Source organism: Tremella mesenterica (assembly GCF_000271645.1).
Source record: "Tremella mesenterica DSM 1558 unplaced genomic scaffold TREMEscaffold_1, whole genome shotgun sequence".
NCBI lineage: Eukaryota > Fungi > Basidiomycota > Tremellomycetes > Tremellales > Tremellaceae > Tremella > Tremella mesenterica.
In genome coordinates, this window is record NW_006711225.1 from 152,738 (window position 1) to 174,867 (window position 22,130).

Consider the following 22,130-nt stretch of genomic DNA (forward strand, 5'->3'; position numbering starts at 1 on the left):
ACCACCTAACCTACTTTCCCACTTGACCTAACCCAGGTGACCGATGAAATACTTAAACACCTGCCTAAGGCTCCTTCAACTCTCCTTTCTCCCAAGCCGCAGCAATCTCTTTACCCGTGATGGTCCTCACTTCTCCAGGAGTAGCAACTTCGCCACTCACAGCAGACGCTACGACATCAACGGCGGTACCTATCATCGTACGTTTCTGATGGAAATGACGGATCTCGTCAATTTTCACTTGGAAAACAGCCATACGAGGATCGGTTGGGCCGCCATCGTGGATACCGTCACCTTTGTCGCCAAACCAAGCTTTGAGGGTGGGGTTGTAAAGTTTGGCGATGAGATTGTCGTCGGTGATTACGCTGGGGTCAGTGGGGCGGGCATGGCGTTACATTTGTAGAATTTATGCTGAGTTCAGGTGGAGCGTGAGGGTATTGACGGTGAGGAAGGAGAATGGTGGTTGTGAGGGAGGTACTATAGATAAAGGCATGCGACAAAGAGGTGGAAGAGGGTAAAGGGGAACGAGAAGAGGTGGTGTAGGGAAGATCTTGCACATTCGTAGATAAGAAAGATGTCCGGTTTCCCACTAAGTGCGAGATGCCAGGATACGAGGGAGAGGGAGGGGACAGGATTGAGGGAGATGCAGAGTGTTCAGGTATAATTGTGAGAGATATGACGGTGTTCCAGGATAGTCCAAAAGGTGCCAAACAGAATTGGCACATTGTTGAGGGCAATTGGAAAGGGCAGACTCACTCGGCACGACCAGCAATCGACACCCAACCTTGGTTCTTTTCCATCCCATCTGCATTAACGTTGACGTGATCACTGTTGTCAGTTTGAGTTTCGCAACTACAGAACAGAGGTCTGAGTGGATAAATTGGCATATGAGATGTGGGTAGAGTGGGAATCCCTGCAAGAGCATCCAAGAATGTAGAGAAGCTGATACTCTGAGGAAGGAGGAGAAGACGTAATGAGGGCGATTGTCAATGATGTAGGTGAGTGAAGAAGAAGAATTAGACCCACTCATTCTCCACCTCGGTCTCTTTATAACTCTCCCTATCATAAATAAACCTCAACTTCCAATCTTTTGTAATCTCAGCCACTGCCATACATCTCGCATGGAGGTCTCCTTTAGGTGAACGAGTGACGAGCATGACCGCTTTCCGGTTGTTCAAGAAACCCCGAAGGTCTGTGAGTTTGTCGGTGAGAGAGGGTGAGGCGGAAGATGCTGAAGTGTATTGATCTGACATTCTGGATATGAGTCGGGTCGCTTTGACTAAAGGTGTGCGATGACGGAGAAAGAGGAGTGTTCGGATGGACAGCATTGGGGTCAGTGAAGAAGGGAAGAAGAAGGAGAAGAAGAGGTAAGGACTTACGTTGATAGGTAGGTGTTGAGTGTTGGTTTATGAGAGAGAGAATGGTGAGGAATGTGAAGCGACAAAGTGTGGTGGGGACAAGATCGATCGAAGCTGGGTGAGGAGGGTGACGTCATGTCCATGTGGGGTAGCGTGGGGCTCCAGGAATCACGTGATGTCCTAATTATCATACCCAAGTTGCAAAAAGTCAAAAGTCGAGATGAAGATGAAGATGATGTTAATACAATGACTCAAGTGATAACCTTGTATAGGAGCTTCCTTCAACATTTACAACTACTACCTGATCCTCATATATGGTGGGTACTCGTCCCACGGTATAGGTCACTACTTCAATCGGCATCACCGGAGCGGAAAGGAGAAAGCTCGAGTCATCCGCTGACGACATGTTCAACTTCGAAAGAGTCGAAAAAGTTACGTCTGGCAAGAAAGGTGGGTCTTATAGATAAGACGGTCTGTCAACTGAACATTAGGAGCTTCGACAGTTGAAGGCCGCTGTGAGCTGTCATCCTCATGCTCTAACCAGATTGTTGGAGGATGTGTATGGGCAGAGGGAGAAGGGAAGGTTTTTGTTGCTCAATGTGGGTCATCCTCCTTCTCGTTCCGTTCTCACCGTAACACATCAGTTAAGCGCATCCAAAGACAGGAGGGGACACGAATAGATTGGAAAGATGCTGACACACAGAATGTCCGTCGATCCTGGCTTTACCATCATCCGAATTATCCACCCTCAACCATCCCTCCCCCTCTCATTCCCCTCCTTCCACCCCCTGCGGAAATACCTGTCCCCACTGCTCGAGCACGTACCGCCATTCCACAGACAGCGATAAGAAAGGCAGAGAAGAGGAGGTTAAAGAGGGACTGGGAACAAGTCAAAGTACCCCTAGTGCTCCCTCCTATGGGTAGCTCGTACCAACCTCAATCGATCTCAGCATCACCATCATCATCACCTCCTCTATCTCTCTCACAACTTACCCTTCCGTCACTCACCGCCCCATCACATGAGATAATCAACGTCCTCCCCGACTTCAACGCCGAGTCAAAAGAAACGAGTAGTGGAGGCGTGGGCACAGGCTGGGAAAACAGAAACATCCCCGAATCTCTCTACCTCTTAGCTTCTCCACCATCCACGTCACGTTTCTCTCCAAGATCTCTGCCCACATTCCAAAATCTCATACTCGATTACCCCCATCTCGCCAGAATATTCCCTAAAACGAGAAAACGGAGAAAGGTGAAATGTCCTTTGCCCCGACCGGGGGAGACTAGGCAGAACCCTCGGACATGGAGTAGACCTATAGAATTGAGCGATAGGTTGTTGAAGAGGACTTATGGACGAATATGGGAGAAGACGGTTTGGGTGAAACCTACTTGGAGTGTTCAAAAGTCAGGGAGGGATCCGGGTGTGCTTAATGATGGAAGAGAGAGGGAAGAGCAGATAGGAAAGGAGATGGAGGAGAAATGGGTGGAATGCGGATGGGAAGATGTTCGCTCTTTGCTGAGTTTATCTTCACGGGGACTGGAAGGAAATGGAGCGAGACATATTTCACGGAGTGGTACGTCGGAAAGTCGGGAAGATGACAATGAGATGGGGCAAGACGGGACGGCAGGCATCTTTGTGAGTAGACTTGGGGAATGCGATGAGCCGGAGAAGATGTTAATCGATGCTAGGAGTCATGGTGGGAGATGGAGCATCATGACTCCTGAAGAACAACAATGGGTGAGTACAGAATGAGACAATGACCATGTATCTCTTCATTCAACACTATTGATGTTCTTCTTGGTACAATCACCTTCAGTGTGTTTGTAGCCTCATCCCCCACGGCTGGTACTGCGATTTGATCCCTTCATCACGCAACAAACTCGCACGGTAGCTCACCACCAAACACTCCACTGTCTGATGCTGATACTTGGCACACCTGTCACGATGGGAGACTGCGAATGTCTATTTGATCGAAAACAATGTCATGCATATATCCTGGATTCCTCTTCTACGACTACGCCTATGACATATCCCCGGATCAGAGACAATTCTCCGCGGTGGGATAGCCTCCAGATCGACCGGTGTCCTATAGAGATCATTGCTTTTTCTTATCGTATCTCACATGAGGGTGTGGTTGCTGGTCTGTACGGATTGGGGTTGTGATCTCCAAGCTGTCATACTGACCTAGGCTCCCACCTTGTGACGTGGCTGGTCCATTGTTTGAGGGTAACATCATCTCCTCGTCAGTTTGGAAAGTCCTGTTACGCGTGAAAAGCCCGCTTTGCTTGGCGTGATAAACGGCGAGTCGGTAAAACATTCTGTGCCATGTCAGTTGATGAGATTCTACATGGGAGAGACGGTCAATGGAAGGAGAAAAAGATCTTGAGAATAAGGTAGGTTTAGAAAAGGTTAGCAAACTTACCCAACGGCAAGGACTCTTGCAGCATATCGTTTTCCTTCTTCCCAATCAGTTGGAATCTCTGACCCCATGGTGAGGTGCGCCCAACTGACCAAAGTACCCATACCTGCACAAAAGACGGCGGTTGAAAGGTGACTCATTGAAACGGGTCTTGAAGATGCATCATATTCACTGGCGTCGGGTTCAGGTGGATCAGTGGCAGAGACGGATTCTTTTGTGACGCTATTCCCCCTAGCTTTTACAGTGGGCTGGCCAGGGTGTGAACTATTGGTCGGAGAAGGCGCTATCACAAGACCTGCCTCTTCATCGGCTGGATGTAGGGAACGAGCAGAGGCAGCATCACCTGGATTGTTTGACATGTTTGCAGGTCGAGTCATACTTGAAATAGGCGAATTGATTAGTGGTGAATGATGATTGGGAGGAAGAGGAAGAGGAAGAAAGAAGCAACTTTCAAGTATGTTGAATGCTATGCAGGTCCGTGGGAAAAGTGGTTGCACAGCAAATATCCCGTGGGAAAAGCCGGTCTCGGGTTGTGGGTCAAACTTGATACATCTTGATCCGGAAATGATCAGTACGTGGGTAACTTTCAAGTGAGACCAAGGTCCGAAATTTCGACCTTACACTCGTAACATGTATGTTAGGTGCCGCACGGAAGACGTGCATCTTCAGAGACGCACAGTGTCGATCGTGCCTCCCTGAAGCCATGACACTTCAGAGTGGCACGGTTAACAAATCGTGCAGCTCTGAAGTAGCACGGTGGGCCGCCACTTCCCGATTCACCGGAAGTACCGCTTGCTAGATATTGCTGGAGTTGTTTGTCAACATCGACTAACAATAGAAATCATGACCTCCATGACAATTGTCCATTCAATCCTGAGTGCCGAGTTCGAGAGGGGTTTTGAACAATGGCTCATCGATCAACACTTCAGTCATACCATCTCTGACCAAGAATACAACAACCGACGATGGATCTTGGAGCATCCTGATCAAACTCCTCCTTTCACACCGCCCCATAATTCATGGATCACACGTGTACGCCAGCAACATCGCCTAAGTGAAGATAAACAAGATATATTGACTCAGCCTTTGTCAGGTTCAACATGGTATAAACTTGTTCCGGTTTCTCAGGTGCTAGGCAAAGTCAAACACGTTCACGCCAACATTGTCACACATTCAGGCCAGAATAAAACAAGGGCAGAGATCAGGGCACATTACCGAGGTATAGGGAAGAAAGAGATCAAAGCTGTTGTGGACGCTTGTAATGTTTGCCAATTAAAGTGGGTTCTTCATTCCTTCTTTGACACAATTTATTTCTCTTCCTGACAATGCAGAGCTCGTAGTAAAGACAAGGGAGAACTACAACCAATTGAGTCAAAGAACCCCTTTGAACGGATCCAGATTGATCTGATTGATATGCGAGCGGATGAGTGTGAGGCTCAGGGGCAGAAGTTCCGTTGGATCTGTCATATCAAAGATCATTTCACGAAGTATTCGCAAGTTGTAAGCAAGCATTCCGTCCTCTACTCATGAATGATTTGCTGATGCTAAAAGTACTCAATGCCAAAAAAACAGGCTAGATATGTGGAACAGCATCTTCTTTGTTGGATTAACCATTATGGTGCTCCTGACATTCTCCAATCAGACAATGGGCGCGACTTCTGTAATGTCTTGATCACGGACCTAGCCAATGTATACGGAATGAAAATCAAGCATGGCCTTCCCCGTACGCCACGTGTTCAAGGACTAGTAGAGCAAGCCAATGGAACGGTAAAAACACGGCTATCTAAATGGAGGCTTGAGAACCCTGAGCGTCCATGGTATGTTTCCCCTATGTCCCTCATGGAATGGAGAGTTGGCTGATCTGGACAGGGTGGAGGGCTTACCACATGTCATCCGGTCGATTAACTACACAAAACATAGTGCCACTCTGCATACTCCTCATGAAGCTGTATTTGGACGGAAACATCGAGAGATACAACTCTGGGGGTCAGATGAGGACCGGACAGTAGTGCAAGAGGTTCTAGATGGGGAGGATCGATCCTCCGACACTGAGGATGAACAGCTACCGCCTCAGGAGTTTCACTGGGAAGAGGATGAGAGTATTGCGCAGGGACCATCAAATAACAATGATGTAGATGGTACCATTGTAAATAATGGAACCAGTACATCATCTCACCCAAGAATATCAAACTCAAGTAAGTTGAATACTCAACTCAGCGTCTGTATGCAGCATGTTGATGAAGAAGTTGTTCCACAAAACAATCCACTCGACAATCTCTTTGATCCTGAACAGGACCGTGAACTGGAACGTCTACATCAACAGATGCGAGACAGGCAGGATGTGGTTCGACAAAGAATGATCACACAATATGGGAATGATCACACCCACTACCAGTACGAGGTTGGCAATAAGGTCACACTCTATATCCCCTCCATTGATCGACCAGGAGCACCAGCAAGCCGTTTACCCTGTCTAGTGTGTGAAGTATTCACTGCGCCCAATGAACCACAATCATACAGGCTTCTCTGTGAAGCAGGTGTACTTAGTCGTTTGTATCGGAGCAAAGTTCTCAATCCGGCGGACTACTTCGATATTCCTGAGGTAGTACATTGTGCTGTATTGCAGTGGAAGAATCAACCAGTGATCTCATTGAAAGAGGCCGCAAGGAAACTATTCCGTAAGTCCCTCCGGAGAGTCTGCGCTTATTGTAAAGGTCTATCAAAAGTGGAGATTCACTGCCGATGTAAGGGACAATGCGCTACAAGTCAGTGCAGGTGCAGGAAGAAAGGTGTAAAATGTTCTCTCTACTGTCATGGAGCTGAGCGGGAGTGTGCCAATTACTCTCGTGCGACCGCGACCGAGAAAACCTTTGTGGATGTTGATTCTGTGGGACCTGAGCCGGAGGAAAGTGCAAGGCCTAAGCGAAAGAAGCAGAAGAGAGGAAAGCGGAAGGATCCAACCCCAAGTGCACAAGAATCAAATAACTCAAGTGAGTTCCTAGATCATAGTTTACTGTTGACAATGAAGGTGACAATGAACATGCTTCCCAATCCGCTCCTCCAATCGAGCATACACCTGATCTTGGTGATACCAGTGACGGTAGTAGCCATCACACTACTTGGCCTGAAAATGGAGATAACTATGAGACTTGGAGCGAGGTTGAAGAGCGGGACGTCCCTCCCGCCTTCTGGCATGGCAAGAGCCCTTTAGAAGACTATTCAGCTTACCTTGGATCCCAAGATGAGTTATGGTTAGCAGAGAGCTGGGAAGCAGAAGGAAAAACATGGAGTCTTGACAAGCAAACACGTACTCTTGCTAGGAGGTACAAGGCATGGCTCTGGAAGGAAGTGATGACACATCACATGAAAAGTCGTCGGGGTGTTGCTCATCGAGGGTTTGGAGCTGATTTGGCTCAAACAATCACGCACATCAAAGGGGTGATTTTGGCCCGGAAGAAGTTCAAAGAGAAGTATGGGGTGCAGCTGCTTGGAGACCGAGACGGGGTGGGGAACCGTAAGAGGAACTGAGCAGAGCTTTCGCAGACATGAGGTTGCTTGCTAGGAGAGGAATGCATCATAATGAAAGTCAGGAAGGGTGTGTTGATTGTAGAACTGTATCCGGACTCATCTACAGGTCAATTACAAAGCATATTTATCCGGCCATGAACAATGTACTGTGTGGAGTGAGTAATTCGTGCAGCTCTGAAGGTGCACAGTTTTAGTCCGTGCATCTTCAGAGATGCACAACTCTTCAGCCTGGCACCTAATGCCTTCACGGGTCCCGTGCAGCTCTAGAGATGCACGTCTTCCGTGCGGCACCTAACATGTACATAACCATACAACTAACTCACATCCATATTACGCACGCACCATTTATCAGAATTCTCGACAACCTATCCAGGCCCAAACAAGGTGAATTTTGACGCGGAAAACGCCATGTCCATCCCGAGTTGAAGTTGCTAGGTTGTGTACCTCACCTCGCACTGTTAGGGTCACGGCCGCAGGATAAGGATAGCTTCAGGGTCATACGTACAGGTGGTACTGTTGTCAGCCGGAGACCGTGGAATCAGAGAATACCTGAAATCTTGACAGATCATCTTTGATTACAGGACAGGTTCAGTCTCCACCGCATGGAAGCGTCCACAATGCTGAACTCAAGAAATCATCGTTGCTTTCGGCTGACATGTTACACACATGGATGAATTTGCAGAATTCTTCCTGATGAGAATATACTTGTTCAAAGCAGCATCATCCTCTGACTTTCAGATCATCATGCATGCTCTGTAAGGCGCTATCGATCGAAACGTCTCCAAATTTAGAAAGTCAATTGAAGGATAAAGATGATGCATACTTCTATCTACAAGGGTTCATATATACAAACTATCTACGAGATGAATAACCACAAATTCTTATGGAATGAGACAGAAGAAGATCGTGGTGGAATGTGGTGGAATATGGTAGAAGGGAGGGAGAATGATCCACACGGATCTATACGGTTACTACATGCTCCCTCGTCTCCACTTTTTGCACCTCAGCAAACAAAGCTTTTACTATATTCATGATATAAGCAGACATCTCTTACAACACAAAATTTCGCTTTCACGATACACTTGTGGATTGACTCTGCACTTCAGGAGCTGTATGCTTTCGGGCAGGTCCGGAAAGGTTGGGTTTGAACCATGCACCTCTGAATCTGTCCGTCTCCGCTTGTATTTCTGCCATATGCGTTCATACCCGCTCACCCAGAACCGTAGCTTCAAGTCTTGTTTGTTGTTGTGAGGACCCCGAATTTTGAAACTGAGATGGATTTCTCAAAGTAGCTTCCAGATGTCTAACACATAGATGACAATCAACGGTTTTGATACTACAATACAATGCAAGATATGCCGAACTGTCAATCATCAACATACATACTTCTCTCAACGGCTTGTTGACGAGGCGTAAACAAGTCACTTACGCTACTGTGAATACCGTCCCCATTAGGTATAGCCCATCATTGGCTTCCGACCTTGGTTGTGTTATGATATTATGTACGTGACGCAGGGCCAGAATAGTGGCAGCCGTGGTAGCCATCGCAAATCGCGTTCTGTAAGTTTGAAAACTGTGAAGACTTTGGAGCAACGAGTCGGATGTGGTACTTGTGGTTGCATTATCAATGGGGGGAAGACCAGAGGAGTTGCCAATTCCTGTGGACATCCCTGCCGTTGGTGTGATTTCTGAGGGAGTTGGCATCGCAGATGGAGTTGTGACACTGGATTGATAGATTGTCTGTAGATGAGAGAACTTTATCAAGTCCGTGAGGATGGTACTACAAAGTTGATTGAATACTGAGAAGTGAGCAGGAAAGCTTGAAGGGGTTGGGAAAGAGACGTTTAAGTATGTTTTAGGCCCGTGAGAATGCACCGCCACTGGCCGAAAGGCTCAATGGATTGAAAAAAACCTCTTCCAAGATTTCTCTTCTTCTCATGATGTCATGGGACACATTGAGGAGGTTTGAGAAGCACTGGACAATACATAGCTTTGAAATACAGTACTCTACTGTACTAGAAAGCAGACTAGTACGTATCTGAGAGGGAACCACTAGCGGACAGGGTGGGATGAAGATGGCCCAATGGTCCGTAACCAGATCTTCCCATCAGTCATCTTATCCGTTTGTCTAATTGACCTCACAGTTTTATTCACTAGACTAGGTCTTGTTAACAGCTATGTAAAAGTGGGAATCCCCGATTGCATCCGTGCTGGTTGTACTACTCCTCCTCAAGCAGTACGGATGCTAAGTACCTTGGAGTGGACTCGAACCCCGGACTTTTCCTGCATCACTCCCCCTGCTTGGCTGTCCCTTCCTCGTACACAGAGGTAGGCTCCGACTGTTAATCTTGCTGGTTGTACTACTCCTCCTCAAGCAGTACGGATGCTAAGTACCTTGGAGTGGACTCGAACCCCGGACTTTTCCTGCATCACTCCCCCTGCTTGGCTGTCCCTTCCTCGTACACAGAGGTAGGCTCCGACTGTTAATCTGTTAACAGCTATGTAAAAGTGTGAATCCCCGATTGCATCCGTGCTGGTTGTACTATTTCCAACAGGTCTGGTTGAAGCAAGGACTAGAATGACACTTTTTCCGGGTGAAAAGACTAAAATAATATCAGGGACTAAAATGACATCAAAGGTCTAGAATGACAGGAGTCAAATTACATGATTCTTCACCCCTATCCACAAATTTTGAGACTTGATCCTTTCAAGATATTTCCAACCCCACAGGGATACTAGAAAGTGTCATTTTCATTGTGCAGTGACCAAAATTTTCTAAAAGTGGTGATGTCATTTTAGTCGTTTGATGTTATTGTAGGCTGTGATGTCAATTTAGTCTTTTCACACAGAAAAGGTGTCATTCTAGTCCTTACCTCGGATAGCCTGCTTATGAGTGGGATGTAAATCATAAGTATAGAGACATGTAGAATGAAGGCATGTTCTCTTCCCCTTTCCCTACTCATCTGATTTTACTTAAACATGAAATTCCCAGTCGCCAAAGAAGCTCGGTGATTCTCAGTCCGAGAAGGGTACATTGTGGTTTCTGACACGGTCGGAAATGCAGTGAGAGATGAGTTGAGACATCTCAAATGGGAGAGGTAGTACAAAACCCTGTTGGTTATCTGGTTACACAGCAGTATCACATGAGAAAAGTCAGATCTCAAATGTCCGTTCTAAGCACGTCTTACATGAGAAGTGGTCAATACATCAAGATGATTGGGGCATATATCAAGATTCTTGACCCATTGTTTCACTTGTAACCTGTTCATTGTATGGTGAAAAGGGAGATGAAGGATATGTTAGCTGATAGAATCGGGCCAGGACGGCCGAACCGCCGTTAGATTATTACCCCTTCCATCAAATATTTCTCCGTTCAACTTATCCTCTGAACTCTATTTGATCGTCGCTGGTTTAATGTGTGTGAGTGGAATGTGATAAGTATAGAGACATGTAGAATTGATGCATGCTCTTTCTCCCCTCTGTATTATCATCTAATTATCAGCAAACAGGATACAATTGCTAAAGCACAAAGTGAGATAGTTACCAGAAGAAATATAGGTAAGGGGATAGTCGTGAAAGGGGATTGGAAAATACCTGTAAATGCCAGTGACGCACGTAGATGATGAAGATTAAAAAGTACAGTACATAATACTTGTTAGGGACAGGGCCGAAGACGGACCCCTCCGGGGCTGCACGGACCTACCGGTCCCAGCCAGAGAAGATCTTACATTTGGTGGAGGAAAAGTGTGACTAAAACAGGTGCTCAAAGCATTATCCATGGTGTTCCTCATATACCCACGAGAGAAGGGACCATTCAATATGACCACATGTCATCATAACTGTATCAGTTGCGGAATGGTTGAGTTGTCCCTAATGAATGCAAGTCTGTTTCCTTTTACATATGTAGATCCATACAGACATGTTAGTGAGACATACCAAACATCATCTAGGAAGGAGGAAATGTGATGTCCACAGGGTCAAGGGTACCCACCTCAGATCTGCAGAAAATGCTTTGAGTGGGACTAGACACCTCCGGAGGTGCACATTTCTCCCGCTGTGTCCAAAGAGGGTATTTTGAACTGTGCAGCTCCGGAGGTAATCATCTCCGGCTGTGTCCCTAACACATCAATCAGCGGCTTGTATGCTCACTCAGCAGGGAATGAGACAACAAGTCCAAACCTAGACCTCCCTGCCTGAGCCCAGTACTTGAGTTTATCAAAGGAAATTAGTATGTGTTAGGTGCCGTACGGAAGACAGGCCACTTCAAAGTGTCATGGGTCTGACCGTGCCAGACCAAAGATGTGACTCACAGAAGAAGGATCACCATTTTATGGGAAACACTTGCAGGTCCAAATCAACTTCACAGCTGTAATAAGATGGTCCTCATCTGTTCTCTGTCAAAAAGACGAGGGAGTGAGTTATTGTCACGCGGCACCGAGTGACATCATCTTTCCCCATCAACAAGGTTCCTTTGGACATCAGTTCGCCATCAACGATCCAGTTCTCATGAACTTCATCACCCACGAGGGTATTAGGAGGCTAACTTCGTCAAGGGCGAAGTTAGTCAGATACAAAGTTAGGGGGATACGAAGTTAGGGAGATACAAAGTTAGGGAGATACGAAGTTAGGAAGATATGAAGTTAGGGAGGCACAAACTTCGTCGGGGACGAAGTTCGTAAGGTACGAAGCTTGGGACTTCGGGTTGAACGAAGTTCTGCGTTGAAGAAGTTAGGGAAGGATGAAGTACTTAAGGGCCGAAGTTCCCAGAGATCTTTGACAATCTCTGGTTGTTGTCTTAGTGATAGAAGTTAGTAAAGTACGAAGTTATTACACCCAGAAGTTATTGTCACCTATTTCATATTTTGAACAACGAGGTAGTTAACGGTCGAAGCCCACAAAGTTATTGGCCGTCGGTCCTAGCTAGTTAACAGAGAAACAACCCTGTGACAGTACCAGAGATTGTCCTTACCGACTCTCCAGTAACTCGTGGGAAGATACATGTGGACTAGAGGAAAAGAGAGAGAGAGAAGAACGGCTGAAGCAATGTTGAGGAACGAACAGGGAGATAATCAAGGTAACCTAGAACCTCACGGTTCTAGGGATTTGTCTTTTCTCTCCCAGCCACCTTCTGACGCATACTTGGGCGATCCATGGGTTGAGGAGGGTGATCAAGGGAGGAGATTAGAGGAAGAAGATGGGGGGTCAACTGGTGGAAGAAGTTCGTATACATCGCAACCTAGGGGAGGGAACTCACCGGAGAGATTTAAAGAAGATATTAGAGATGGGATGTTGGTGGAAATGATCAGAGCTATGAAGGAGTTGAAGGCTGCTGACAACCAGAAGAGTGAAGCTCTGACAGAGATAGTACAAGAACTTCGTCGAGGACAGCGGGGAACTAGAGAAGGGTCGGCGACAACTTCGTCAACTCGAGCGCCAAAACCAAAGGACCCGGACGAATTCGATGGGTCAAGAGAGAAACTCACTGGGTTCTTGACTCAGTGTTCGTTGGCGTTGAGTGTGATGAAGGATAGGTTTGAGAGTGAGGAGCAGAGTGTGTTGTGGATGGTAGGGTTCTTAAGAGGGGTTGCACTGCTGGCGGTGCAGCCTCATCTACTTTCTACTCCTCTTCCTCCTTTCCTCTCAAAACGTTCTGAGTTTGCTGTTTGGATGAAAAAGAACTTCGGTGACCCAGATAAGAGGGGTACGGCTATCCGGGGTTTGAGAGAATTAAAACAGAAGCAAGGGAAGGCATCAGCGTATTTCGCTGAATTCCAAAAGTATATCGCGATATTGGGGTGGAGTGAGGAGGAAATGTTAGTGGCTCAGGCTATTAACAGATTAGACGAAGTTATGAAGGACGAGCTTTCCCGGAGAGAGGAGATTGGGACTATGGAGGAGCTGAAGGCAGTGGTGATCAAATTGGACAATAGAATGACTGAGCGTTGGGTGGAGAGACAGGCTAATGGGCAGAAAACAAACTGGGGAAGAACGCCTAACTTCGCACAATCAATGGCGAAGTTATCGACGACACCCGCGAAGAATCCTGTGGGCGCGGTGCCGCTTTCTCCCCCAAGTAGGAGTAACTTAGTGACAGGATCACAGGTTTGGAAACAAGGGGATCCTCTTACCCCTAGGCCAAGTTTTGAACAGAGAGAAAAGTGGAGGGACAAACGAGCGTGGTTGGAGTGTGGAGGCCAGGGACACTATGTGAAGGATTGTCCTTTAGTAGCGGCTAAGGTAGCTCAAGGAAAGATGAATCCTCCTGAGATGTGGAAGAGCTCAAGGAATAGGGGAACAGGAGGGAATGCAGTAGCGGTGGGGGAGCCGAGGCAGATGAATGCGGTAGCAGGAGAGGATGTGGATGAGGAAAAAGGCCTGGACCCGTCGGTTTGAGAGAACGTCGGCGGGTCCATTTCTCTGTCCTCTCTGCTATTGTTCCTTCTGATATCAACAGGAAAGAGCTGACAGTAGCAGAACCATGTGTATACGAAGACGGACATTTCATCACAATACCCATCACTAATGCGAGACAACCGAAAACAAAAATCAACGTTAAAGGGGCCCAGGTGGTTGCCTTATGGGATTCAGGAGCGACTTTGTCTTCATCTACTAGGACCTGGAGAGAATCAGCGGAATTTCGTCTTGTCTCTTGAAATGAACTCACCATTTGGTCAATCTCTGCAGACAATATCTCTTCATACTCCTTAAGCTTTGGTAAGACAATCTCGGAATAGCGAGGGGCATTGAGTCCTCCAGGAGGAGGAAGAATGAGAGGGAATTTATGATTATGTGCCATAGCACCCCTACCCATGATAGACTTCCTCCCAGATTGAAATGTTGGTTGATGTCACGGTCCTGTCCTTGACAGATCTCTATAGATCAAAGACAGGTGGACTGCAACTGTTTAATTAGCTTGAACAACGACGGTCAGTATGTTGTTCGTGAACTTGTGAAAAGGTCGGACGACTAGAGTGACTTGCGAAGGATCCGGGCAAGTCGAGATGATGACAAGGGTATATGTGATGGCGTGGCCAGGGGTTTTGTCGATGAAAGATGTGTTGAAGATAAGTATTATGTCAAGAAGAGAGATCTTTGTGAAGTGGCAAATAATATTTTGATCCTTGAGAAAAAGAAAACTACAAAGTAGATACGTGCTCCTTTTATACCTTTCAGAGGGATTCAGAATGAGCTTTTCAATGAGTCGACTCATTGACTCATTCTTGTCTCGTCTCTCCTTTTCCCCTATAACCTCATTATCTCATTGCGTCTCAATGAGTTCTCAATGAGTATCAATGAGTCTCAATGAGTATCAATGAGTCTCAATGAGTATCAATGAGTCTCAATGAGTCTCCAGGGTAACTCACCGAGTCTCATTGAATTCAGGGTAACTCAATGAGTTTTGATGAGTCATGGTGGCGCGACTCGTCCGAGTCGTGACAGTTGAAGATGTTTCAAATCAAATGCCTGTCCAACTCCTCAAGTTGTATAAGCACGCCTTGCAAGTCTCAACTCCAAAGACATCTCATCTGTGAAGATAACTCGACTCCAATCCTGTCCTACATTATCCTTTGCCCAATTGATCCGCTTTTTGATTGCTTGTGGGCGTAAGAAAGGGGTACGGCGCATGACTCGGCGGTGGAGACCATGTCTGGCCGCAATGCGGCGGATGGTGGGTTCACTGAGGTTGTATGTGGAGGCAATAGAGCCATAGGGAACTTGGGGATGATGGGTGATATCATGGATAATTTGACGAGTAGTTCTTTCCATCTTGGAAGGGCGTCCTTGGCGTGGGCAATTGTAGGCGGTGTCATATTGTTTGTATCTTTCAACTGTATATTGGACCTTAGATCGAGGCCAGCCTAGCTTGCAAGCAATCTGACCAAGTGTGAGGCCAGCTTTGTGAAAACCAATGACGGTACCATGTTTGGAAGGGGTTCGAGGGATAGTGACCATGGTGAGGAAGATGGGTGGAGAGGAAACCCTCTAGTACCCTTCTTATGCACTTTCTTGCTTCCAAATCTTGCATTACACCTCCACCTCGGTCATGACTATCATTATTCAGCAATGCATGCATCAGCACGTAGCATAGGGGTCATAGGAACGGGGGATGTGACAGGGGTCAAGGACAAAACCGGGTGGTTGAGGTGTCTCCAATGATCGGTGTACGGAAACTTTTGACAGCGACTGTACATTCTGCATTTGGAGTCGTGTGCTATTCTCATCCGGCACGCGTCTTACATATGTTAGCCGATAGGATCGGGCCAGGACGGCCGAACCGCCGTTAGATAATTACCCCTTCCGTCGAATATTTCTCCGTTCAACTTATCCTCTGAACTCTATTCGATCGTCTCTGGTTTACTGCGTGTGAGTGGAATGTGTTAAGTATAGAGACATGTAGAATTGATGCATGCTCTTTTTCCCCTCTGTATTGTCACCTAATTATAAGCGAAACAGATTTGGGCTGAAGAAGGGACGTTCGGCTTGAATTAGAAAATCAATCAATCGAGAGCACGTAACGATGAATTTTGGGTGGCGAAGGAGAGGTGATGAGTAAAGGGAGAGAAGGATTATATGTCAATCCGTCCCGTCCACACGGCCTTCCGTGCGTGTTCTGACTTTCAAATCCGTGTGAACAGTACAGCTTCTAGATATGTTGGGTGCCACACGGAAGATGTGCCACTTCGAAGCATCACCGGATTGATGGTGACAGGCTCAAGCGCTTTGAAGTATCACGGGCTGAAGTTGTGACACTTCAAGGTGTCATGACTTTTGTACAACTATATTTGGAAAATTTTGAGATCACTCCTGCTACTCACTTCTGATAAAAAGGGGCATCCTGTGGTATCTGAAAGTCCTCTGAAGCGCTTTGAATTCATGACTTGGATGATCTCATGCATAGGAGGAAGGACTTAGGTTTCAAAACTGGAGTGCTGATATCTGTTAGGTGACAGACGGACGACCGTGACCCTTCGAAGCTGCACAGGGGAGGTGGTGATAGACTGAAGATTCATGCTGCTTCAAAGTGGCATGACCATTTGAGCCATGACCAGTGGAAGATTTCAGCTACACCAATCCACACCACCCCTCATGGCCTCAGACTTGGAGAAAGATATCTTCAGAGCTGGCTTCATGCCACACATTTGACATGGCAAAATGACGTGCATGGAGTGATTTCTACCCTCCTGAAGCTTGCATCTTTGAGGACACACGGATCCTCTGATCTTCATGCTACCCGGGTAAGAGCTGTCATGCATGATAGATTTAGGTCACTCAATCATGATGAGGCATCAAGAAGTGTCCTGTGAAGTGTCATGTGTGGTGAGGGTGATTTCTTCCATGTGTCATGTGTCATGTCTTCAGTCCGTCAGGGGGAGAAATCCGTGCAGCTTCGAAGTGTCACGGCTTCGGTCCGTCACGTAACATATGAAGAGGGACTGGGATAGTGAGAGCTAGAAGTGCTGGCTGGGCTTGGACCAACTGTGTTGACAAATAAAGAGGAGATTTGTACATAACTGAAGAAATTACTGAGAAGTACAAGTTTATATGAACTAAAGCTTGTCACCGTCTTCAAATACCGTTTGTCACCTTTGACCACCTGTAGCTACCATATGTAACTACCATCTGTAATTACCTTATGTAACTACCGTTTGCAAGTACAGCTGGCACCTACAGTTTGCACTGACCTTTTCAATCCTAATCAATTCTGAGTCCCTATTACTTTGACCCCATACTTGTTCTAAGTTCTGATCTTAATTCATGATAACAAGGGACTGTTCAGTCCGTTCCTGGAAAGTCCAAGAGCTACCTTTCAGTATGTATTTCTGTCATGGGCAGGAGTGAGTCAGTATTTTTACCGGGACTCACAAGCCCTGCACTACTTGCATAGCTACTCTGGCTGTGAGGGCCCAGGGATAGGTGGTGTGAGAGTTGGACACTGACACCCTGCTGGCTGCCTATCTCTCTTTGTGACACCTGCATAGTCACATGTGCTCATGTTGTTGAGCGTCTCAAATATTTGTGTCACTCATGCCTCATGCAAAATTATCACCTACTAACCATCCTTTTCACCTCTGTCACAATTGTCGTTTCCTCTCCTCTAATGACCGACGGTCAACAAACCTCCTCCTTTTTCCTCCATTCTCTCTCAGACCCTCTTTGGTTTCCTTGGTACACTCTTTACTTACATCTGCTGACCTTTGATCATTGCTGACTAGTATTACCCACATCACAGAGTTCCAACTCAGTATCCAGCCCTACGGATAGGTTCCCTTTATTTATTTGTGGTGATCCTCACAAGCAGGATCATTACAGTCATCACAAATATTCCTTACAGACGGTTGTTGCAGACAATAGTTACAGGCAGTACTTGCAGATGGTGACTACAGTTGGTAAGAACAGTTTGCAAGTGTCACAAGGACCAACTAACCAGCATTGGCTCGATATAACAGTGCCCAACGGAACAGTGATGTTAACCACTGCGACAAAAAGGCCTATTAATCGGTGGTTAACCCTACCGCCGATTGCTGGTTAAATACCCTTCCCCAACTTTTCGCTCGACTTGTCTCATCCTTTGTGACATTATGCACTCTCTTGGGCCCCCGCATGGGGCCCCACACTGGGAAGGGTACGACAGACCGAAAACTTACTCCAAGAGGGAGGTTTTCCAAGTAGGGGCTGAATTACCCCCGGCGCCGTCCGGGAGTTGAACCCAGGACCCTACCCGTAACCGCCGATTAATCTGTCACGAGGACCAACTAACCAGCATTGGCTCAATATAACAGTGCCCAACGAAACAGTGATGTTAACCTGATTTGGGAGGAGGCTGCTGTGCACAAGGCATCGTGCCCAGTGCTAAAACAAGCCTACTATAAGAACTATAGCATGAATGGCTTGCACAGACTCATGTACAAGGGGAACCGGAGTGCCCGGAGAAAACCCCTTGGTCGGCATGGGAATTAAACCCATGACCACATTACACTGATAGTTCCCATTCCACCATCAATGACTAGCCAGTTTAACCACTTAGCCGTTTAACCACTGCGACGAAAAGGCCTATTAATCAGCGGTTAACCCTGCCGCCAATCGCTGGTTAAATACCCTTCCCCGACTTTTCGCTCGACTTGTCACATCCTTTGTGACCTTATATTTCCCCCCGTGCTAAACTGTCACGGCCGTCGTTTCTTCTGTTCTACTGACCGACGGTCGACAAACCTTGGCTAACTACGTTGTAGTGGGGCGTCGATGTCTCACTAGGACAGGGTACTCGTCGGGGAACTACGGCTAACTTCGCCGTAGTAATACGTCAAGTGGCAAATGATAAGGTGATCGTCAATGAACTGCGGCTAACTTCGCCGTAGTGCGTCAAACTGCTCGGTGGTAGCTCTCCCTAACTCGATGGTTGTAGCTACTGAATATATCTCTTGCTACTGACAACAATCAAGGATTGCTGAAGAAGTTCAGTGATCTGTAAACTATCTATACTTCCCCTCTCTTCTCATAGAACATCCCTCAACTCCTGCACAGCCCCGCGCTCAGTCCTCTTCGCTCAACTTCGCCGTACCTCCACTAGTCGGGGTTATCGTGACAAATACCCTCTAGGGTCTCGTATCTTTGCCGTAGTCAGTCTCAGTGGTTCGGGTGGTGGTTGGTGATGGTGAAAGGAGGGTCGGTGATGGTGGTTGTCAGGGATGTTACGACGTGGTTCGTGACAGCAAGTCCGGACTGCAATGACCATTTGCTATACTTGACCTGCAAGCTCTTCTAAGATATGGTATGACACTATACATCTGTTCACATACATGGGTTACGACAGGGTTGTAACACACAGAGGAAGCAAAAAAGGCAGAAACACAATGGACCTACTGTATCAAAGGAGAAGACAACTTCATCTTTCAAGGGTATGTTCCATTGTGTTCTAGTGTACAAGCTTGAATGGATAAAAAACCTTTTCCGAGTAAACACAAATTTTGCCCCTAAGGAATGCAGCTTTCCTCTGTCCCCCACCTCCATCTCATCCTCTTGAGTTTGATGTCCTTCTACCCTGGTTGTTACCTTGTGACAATGACCTCTGTGGCTACTGTGAGTACATAGTGTCACAGAGCTCAACAAGCTTAGCAGGGTCATTGACTAGTTTCATTCATTTTTCCTACACCCAGGACTCCTTTGCTGCTCTGTGTTGTTTGACCTCACTACCTGTGCTTGAGGATTGGTGACTGTAGCTAATGAGCGGGATTTGAAACTGACAACATGGGCTTTGAGAGTGGCCAGACTGGACCCAAGGAGGGCCAGACCAGCTCCCGTGTTTAAGTTTTTGATTGATGACGAATAATGTAGACCCAGCCATAGTGTGAATACACTCAAAGCTGTATAGCGTTCAATGCTATGTATCAGCAAAGAGTCCACATTCCCTTATTCCATAAGGCAAGGAAAGCCAGATGGATGTAATCAGGAGGCTGGCTAGCTGGTTTGGACTCACGAGGCAAGATCGAGGGACACATCTGGTGAGTAAGCTTGCGTTACGGATTTAGACTTATCGACATCATTTATCTGGACTTGACTTTGATCCAGTGCAGCGGCCAGCATTCGGAGAAGGGAGACATATGCTATACTCGCTACCAGTCCCAATGTGTAGGAGGAGCCAAAGGACAGCCCATCATGAGACATTGGGAGGGGTTGGTCCTCGGACTTCTCACTGCCCCGTCCCATAGGGCCAAATTCCAGGTCCGATTTATGATGATGTCGTGGTCGTAGCCTCCACTGCTGATCAAGAACAAACCTTCGTTCAGATCCGTTCAGACGGGTAAAAAGTGAGCTGAAGACAGAGTGAGCCGCTACTGCGGGGGCAGCAAAGGGGGTCATGGCCAAAACTGTTATCCTGCAAATTCATTAGCATCCATTCCCTGTGATCCGAGACAGTCTTCCTCTCAAGTTACTGTCATCCGTGGGAGTCTTTGTCTCCGTGACCACAAGCAGGAGCGTCAGAACAGTGTGAGAGGAAGAGAGCACTCACACATCCGTAGTTGCGCAAAGACTCGTTTTTTGGGGGAACAACTGAGACATTACTAAAGGAACGATGCCGCATGTAAGGACCGCGAGGCCGTCCATATTCCGCCTCGCCAGGGCGTCTACAGCTTTAACAAGCTTCCGGATTTCAGGTGACGAGTCTCTGGAGAATCCCAAGGAGCTAGCGGTGGCGAGGGCACCTGCGTTTCCACTTGCAAGAAGGGGAACGGGAGTCGAGCTCCCTACGAGGGAGCTCGCCGGAGGGGGGTTCATGATCCGGCAGTGATTGCGTGCTGATTGGTGGGGGTTCAGTATCACCCAAACTAGGAAGCAAGATGGACGGGTTTTAAGAGAAAAGGGTGAAGGTTTTGAAATGGTGTTTATATGGTAAGACTTGTTGACCACCCAGTTCTCTTCTTTCCCACGGAATGAATGGAGGAGGCCAGAGGGAAGGCTCACTCCGTGGGAATAACATGAAGGCGATGCTCGGTTCGACGCCATGGGGAGAACCGAGGTCAGGACTAGAATGTCATTTTTTCGGTGGGAAGAGAAGGTTTATGTTTATGAATGGGAATGAGTATTACACGCAGAGCCACCAAGCGTATGACAGATGAACGGAAGGGAGGAGAGGAGAGGAGAAGTCAAGCTGCAATCCGTGTGAACTGCGGTTTTTTGAAACGTTCTTGTATACCTTAAGTGAAGAGGTGAAAAGAGAAGCTTATAAACACGAATCTGGATAAGCTTTCACATGCACAGCCACCAAGGACAGGACCAACAAAGGGAAGCTGTAGTTTGATCCGTGTGAAATTTGGCTTTGACAAACATTTGTACCACGGTGCAACGAAGGCGCACAATTGTTAGCCGATAGAATCGGGCCAGGACGGCCGAACCGCCATTAGATAATTACCCCTTCCGTCGAATATTTCTCCGTTCAACTTATCCTCTGAACTTTATTCGATCGTCTCTGGTTTACTGCGTGTGAGTGGAATGTGATAAGTATAGAGACATGTAGAATTGATGCATGTCCTTTTTCCCCTCTGTATTATCATCTAATTATAAGCGAAAACAGATTAACAGTCGGAGTCCACATACCTCTGTGTATAACTAAGGCAAGTTCCTACTTCTACTCTTCTCATTATGACCTCTGTGTCGACTAAGATTTCGTTTGAGAATCTCCCCAAGTTATCCTACGATCCATCAACGTATGCTTTGTGGAGGAAGGCGATCGAGGTGTATCTACAGATAGGCGACGTATGGAATGTCGTCTCAGGTAATGATACCGAACCTGGTCGCGTAGGGGTTAGGCCGGCAGCTGAGAGGGCGGGATCAGTACCTCCTACCACGTCCGTCGAAGGACAAGTGGTTGGTAGAAGGATTACTGGAGAAGAGTTGAAGGAGTGGGAAAAGTGGCAAGCGAGGGAGAATAAAGCGCAGGGGATGATCAAGGGAACAGTGACGGAAGCTGTAATGCTTGATTTATCTGAGAAGATGTCAGCTAAAGAGATGTGGGATTACTGCTTGAAAATGCACGTAACAGCCACGAACGAGAATCAGAGGAACGTCCGTCAAGCATTATTTAGCTATGACTTGAGGGAAGATGCGACGGCCGAAGAGATGGCTAAGCATGTAGAGGATTTCTCCAAGACAATGGCTGAAGCGAAGTTGGTAGGATTGAACTTTGACTCACAGGAACGAGCAGGTCTATTCCTCAATACCATCCTAGCACCAGCATACGGGATCATCCACGTAGAACTTATGTCCGTACCCAAAGAGGACAGGACCTGGGACAAAGTGTTGTCGATCTTTAACGCAGAAACGGTGAGACGTA

At 47.0% G+C, this 22,130-nt stretch overlaps 7 protein-coding genes across 7 annotated transcripts; 1 reads left to right on the forward strand and 6 right to left on the reverse strand.

The window, feature by feature from the left end:
- Window positions 1-64: 64 nt before the first annotated feature.
- TREMEDRAFT_26845 (uncharacterized protein) lies at window positions 65-1,250 on the reverse strand (the record flags this gene model as incomplete). Its single annotated transcript, XM_007000738.1, has 3 exons — window positions 65-362; window positions 754-825; window positions 1,024-1,250. 3 exons carry the CDS (start codon window positions 1,248-1,250, stop codon window positions 65-67), a joined length of 597 nt encoding a protein of 198 aa, XP_007000800.1.
- A 240-nt stretch (window positions 1,251-1,490) lies between these two features.
- On the forward strand, window positions 1,491-3,105 carry TREMEDRAFT_58053 (uncharacterized protein; the record flags this gene model as incomplete). Its single annotated transcript, XM_007001061.1, has 3 exons — window positions 1,491-1,805; window positions 1,847-1,954; window positions 2,059-3,105. 3 exons carry the CDS (start codon window positions 1,491-1,493, stop codon window positions 3,103-3,105), a joined length of 1,470 nt encoding a protein of 489 aa, XP_007001123.1.
- A 286-nt stretch (window positions 3,106-3,391) lies between these two features.
- TREMEDRAFT_58054 (uncharacterized protein) lies at window positions 3,392-4,131 on the reverse strand (the record flags this gene model as incomplete). Its single annotated transcript, XM_007001062.1, has 3 exons — window positions 3,392-3,439; window positions 3,476-3,671; window positions 3,776-4,131. The coding sequence occupies 3 exons, from the start codon at window positions 4,129-4,131 to the stop codon at window positions 3,392-3,394; spliced, it is 600 nt and encodes a 199-aa protein (XP_007001124.1).
- A 4,240-nt stretch (window positions 4,132-8,371) lies between these two features.
- TREMEDRAFT_58056 (uncharacterized protein) lies at window positions 8,372-9,004 on the reverse strand (the record flags this gene model as incomplete). The annotated part of the gene is made up of 3 exons (XM_007001063.1): window positions 8,372-8,487; window positions 8,515-8,663; window positions 8,730-9,004. The coding sequence occupies 3 exons, from the start codon at window positions 9,002-9,004 to the stop codon at window positions 8,372-8,374; spliced, it is 540 nt and encodes a 179-aa protein (XP_007001125.1).
- A 4,538-nt stretch (window positions 9,005-13,542) lies between these two features.
- Window positions 13,543-14,111, reverse strand: TREMEDRAFT_58057 (uncharacterized protein; the record flags this gene model as incomplete). Its single annotated transcript, XM_007001064.1, has 2 exons — window positions 13,543-13,761; window positions 13,965-14,111. 2 exons carry the CDS (start codon window positions 14,109-14,111, stop codon window positions 13,543-13,545), a joined length of 366 nt encoding a protein of 121 aa, XP_007001126.1.
- A 665-nt stretch (window positions 14,112-14,776) lies between these two features.
- TREMEDRAFT_26735 (uncharacterized protein) lies at window positions 14,777-15,067 on the reverse strand (the record flags this gene model as incomplete). Its single annotated transcript, XM_007000727.1, has 1 exon — window positions 14,777-15,067. One exon carries the CDS (start codon window positions 15,065-15,067, stop codon window positions 14,777-14,779), a length of 291 nt encoding a protein of 96 aa, XP_007000789.1.
- A 3,247-nt stretch (window positions 15,068-18,314) lies between these two features.
- Window positions 18,315-20,575, reverse strand: TREMEDRAFT_58059 (uncharacterized protein; the record flags this gene model as incomplete). The annotated part of the gene is made up of 5 exons (XM_007001065.1): window positions 18,315-18,352; window positions 18,497-18,584; window positions 19,490-19,679; window positions 19,776-20,174; window positions 20,310-20,575. The coding sequence occupies 5 exons, from the start codon at window positions 20,573-20,575 to the stop codon at window positions 18,315-18,317; spliced, it is 981 nt and encodes a 326-aa protein (XP_007001127.1).
- Between the last annotated feature and the right edge of the window lie 1,555 nt (window positions 20,576-22,130).